The sequence below is a fragment of the Sceloporus undulatus genome, unplaced genomic scaffold, assembly GCF_019175285.1.
Source record: "Sceloporus undulatus isolate JIND9_A2432 ecotype Alabama unplaced genomic scaffold, SceUnd_v1.1 scaffold_3183, whole genome shotgun sequence".
NCBI classification, from domain to species: domain Eukaryota; kingdom Metazoa; phylum Chordata; class Lepidosauria; order Squamata; family Phrynosomatidae; genus Sceloporus; species Sceloporus undulatus.
The window spans coordinates 1-4,178 of NW_024806103.1; the positions used below are offsets into that span (position 1 = coordinate 1).

The 4,178-nt window shown below is 41.4% G+C and overlaps 1 protein-coding gene across 1 annotated transcript; it reads left to right on the top strand.

Annotated features, from left to right (window-relative positions):
• Positions 1-223: 223 nt before the first annotated feature.
• Positions 224-3,102, top strand: LOC121918028 (complement C1r-A subcomponent-like; the record flags this gene model as incomplete). Its single annotated transcript, XM_042444144.1, has 4 exons — positions 224-454; positions 879-1,075; positions 2,680-2,827; positions 2,914-3,102. Coding segments are annotated over 4 exons (765 nt in total), but the record flags the coding sequence as incomplete, so codon positions are not given.
• Between the last annotated feature and the right edge of the window lie 1,076 nt (positions 3,103-4,178).

A 4,178-nucleotide genomic window follows, 5' to 3' on the forward strand; every position in this document is an offset into this window, starting at 1 on the left:
ATCTAATTTTTTCGTATCCCGGAAATTTCGTAACGCGGTCATTTCGTATCCCGGGGTACCACTGTATTTGTTGATGGTCTTCCATCAAAGGACTAATCAGGGTTGACCTCATTTGGCTTCCGAGATCTGACAGGTTCTGGTGCCCTTAGGGTATTTAGGCCTTCCTCAGGCTGAGGATACTGTGGCTATATTGCTAACCTAAAAGTATTTTTCTACTGAACAGTAGAGTGCAAACTTTGCAGACAAACCAAGCAAAACAAAGATTTAACTGTAACAGATTTGACTGTAAGCCTGTTCTGTCTCTGGTTATTCCCAGATTTGGATGAGTGTGCCAAAGGAAATGACATTGAAGACGGTCCTCGATGCCAGCACTTCTGCCACAACTATGTAGGGGGCTACTTCTGCTCCTGCCAACCTGGCTACCGTCTCCAGAGTGACCTGCACACCTGTCGAGGTGAGAGGGCAAATGTCTACACAAGGAAAGAGAGTAGAGATTTAGTATAGCCTAGTGCCTGTGAGAATAATCTGCAATCTCAGAAGTTGCCAGTTGAAATCTAATCTCTTAATATGACTTTAGATAAACTAACTATCATTCAGCCTCAGTCTCTCATCTGCAGTATTTTGACAGCAGATTTCTCTAGGGGCTGATGTAGAAATTATTCGTCATAATATTTGCAAAGTACAGTACTTTGAATACTGCAATAGCTATAAGGATGCTATCATTGCTCTTAGTTGAGGGCTCCTGCCAAAGAGTTATTCAATAATATGGGGAAAGAGAAAAATGTTGCATATTGTGGGGTATTTATGAGGGAAAACTATTCCAAATACATTCTGCGTACAGATTTTAATAAACCTTCTCTTGGTTCCTTGTCCTGCAGTGGACTGCAGCAATGAACTGTTCACAGAGCCTTCAGGGTATCTGTCAAGCCCTGGATATCCTCAGTCCTATCCAGCTGAGTTGCAGTGTAACTACAGTATACGAGTGGAGAAAGGGATGACCATCACTCTCAAGTTCCTGGAGCCCTTTGAAATTGATGATCACCCACAGGTCCGCTGCCCTTATGACCAGCTCAAGGTATGGCAGATCCATGCACCGTGTCCTACTCGGCCCTACTACCCGCAATCTCTACTTTGAAACATTTCCTTTTCTGTCTGAAAGGAAAACAAACAAACAAACAAACAAGGCTGTGGGGATGAATCTAACACTACTCTTGAGATTCATATATTCTAGCATGAGCATTCATGGATTTCAGTCCACTTCTTCAAATGCAGTGATGGAATCTGTTCTGTTATGCTATTCCAAGCTGCATACTTGATCACAGAACCAACAAATTTAGTGTGTTATCTAGTGGAACTAAATAAAAGACTGGTAAAACAGAAAAGTTTAAGGAAAAGTGGTAGTAGAACAAATTATAAAAAAGGTTTATTAACCAATGTAATGGCAAAATAATAATGTAAAAGATCAGTTTTCCCAATAGGCATAAAATGCTGGAAACTGGAAGTCCCAGGTAACATCTCTGTCAGAGAACTCTGGTGGCACAACACACTACAAATCCCAGGATTCCATAGGATGGAGCCATGACAGTTAAAACAGTGTCAAACTCCATTAATATTTGCACTGCAGGTGCAGCCTTAGTTAGATCTATGATGAGTTAGATCTATGAGTCACAACTGGGAGTAAGTCCTTCCTAGAAGTACTGTAGAAGGATTAATCACGGGAATTTACATTTATGTGTGGGGCACATCTGTTTTCATTTCAAAACAGAAAATCAGGGGTATCAAACAAGAAAGACAAAACTGATTTTAGCTGACTGTAGAATAAGAGAGAGTATTATCATATAAACTAAGGCGCGTTACAGACCGCCCTCAAGCAGCCGTTTTCCCACCGCCGCCATTCGCTGCGGAGGGAAGCCCCAGCGGCCAGACCGCGAGGCTTCCCGGCGCAGTGAAAAAGGAGCGCCGAAATGGCACTCCTTTTCAAAACGCAGAAGTGGCACCACGAGGGGCTAAGTGCACCCTCGCGGCATCACTTCTGCCACCACCTGTCTGGACGCTATGTGTCCAAGACGTCAAAATGGCGGCGCCCATGTGGATGGGCGCTGCCATTAAGGACGCGCTCCGCACGTACTAGGAAGAAGGGCCATGAGGAAGGTAAGACCCTTTCTAACCCTAATACTGCCCTTCCTAACCCTAGTACGCGCAGAGCACGTACTTTATGGCGGTCTGTAACCCGCCTAAATGTCCAATGTGTGCCTCCCAGATTTAGATTTATGGAGAGTCCTTCATTTTGTAACTTGCAGAGATTTAGCAATAGCACAACATGAAAGGTTTTGGTGAAGCAGTAAATGCCCTCATTTTTAAAATATAGTTTACATGTAATATAATTTCTATAACCATTTCTAAACAAATTGCCAGAACAGTCTGGAACCTTAAAGTGAATGAAAGTAGCCTCCATTTCAACATATCTCCAGCAACTAGAATAATTTATCTGCGTGAGAACTGTAAAGGATCAATGGACACAAAAGGTACTTTTTTCCCCCTGTATCAGTTTATAGAACTCCCTGAGAGATATAAAAATATTAATCAGGTAAGCCTGTTCATTTTATCTGATGTGCTATATGGGAAATGAATACATAAAAGAATATCAATAACTCTTCCAAATCCTCTGTTTCTCATTAGATCCAAGCTGGGCAGAAAACAATTGGTGAGTTCTGTGGCACAGTGCCTCCAAGGAACATCGAAACCAACAGCTCTTCAGTCGACATTCTTTTCCTCACCGACGAGTCAGGATTGAGCCGTGGGTGGAAGATCTGGTACAGCACAGAAAGTAATGTATCCCCATCCAAAGGACTAAGATAAATCATATCCAGCCATCTGCCAAGGCTTCCTTCATCTCTTGCTTGTTTTCAATAGGGATTCGGTGCCCACAACCTGTGCCAAATGACGATTCCACCATCATCAAAGCCCCACAGCCTATATATCGATACCAAGACTACTTCATTGTGACTTGTAAGACTGGCTATAACCTGATGGAGGTGAGACACACGTATTTGCCATCTGCTTTACTTTGTATCTTTCTGATGTCTAAGCTCCTTGCTTATAGTAACTTGTTGTCCATCATAAATATTCCCCCTTTTTACATCTCACAGTCTTTTTTATAGGAACAGACTGAAATACTTGTTAGGCTATTTAAAACATTTTTACTAAAAACAAAAAATTCCCCTGATTGCACAATTTTTGGCCAGTTGCTAAAAGTCAAATGAGGAAAAGGGGGAAACGAAAGTAGAGTGTAACAAACAAACAGGGCTTATGTGAATTTGGAGCTTAGCCCTAGGACATAGTTTGAATGTCAGGATTCAGATCTTATATAACAATTGTGAGTGCCTTCTAGCATGTACAAGGTGCCTTTTCCTTACTCCTGAGTAACTGTTCACTTCACTACTCTCCTCCCAAAAATACAGAGTAAGGATGCCATAATATCTAAGGGCAAAGATGGGCTTCCCAAACAAACTATGACTTCTGTTATATTTTTTAAGAAATCATCTTTGTTCTGGAAAAAGAAAAATCCCCAATTGCTCTAAAGATAGCATTGTTGGATACCATGCCCAATATATTTAACATCATTTAAAAATTTAACAACACTAGAAAACTAAATGACATTTAACTATAGACTTTTGGTTATGGGACCGGACCAGGTAACTTTCCCACCAAACTATTCATTTGGTGAAACCTGAACTTTTAATTTCAGTATGTTTAATCTAGACTTAGAACTTTATCACACTATGCTCTTCTCCCATGTGTTCTTTTCAAAAGTGTTACGCAATTGGGACTACTCTCTTCTTTATCACACCTTCACAGTCTTTCCATTACAGCCTTCATTCATGCTAAATACTTTATTCACTTGCAACATTTGGCACTGCCCAATCAGCACCACCCAGTAGCACCCAGAGTGTACCTAGTTTGGCATATACATAGAGACACCCCCCGCCAAGAAATATAAATTAAAAGGAGCTCTTACCTTTAAAGGGGCCTTTTTTCCTCTGGAGGTGAGATGACTTCTTCATTTAGGATAGACTAATCACTGGCAAATGAAAGCGACTGATCTGTCAGCAATAAATCTCGTCTGCTCAAGTCAGGAACTCCTTGATCACTGGCAAGCAAAGGGCACCTAAGCAGCA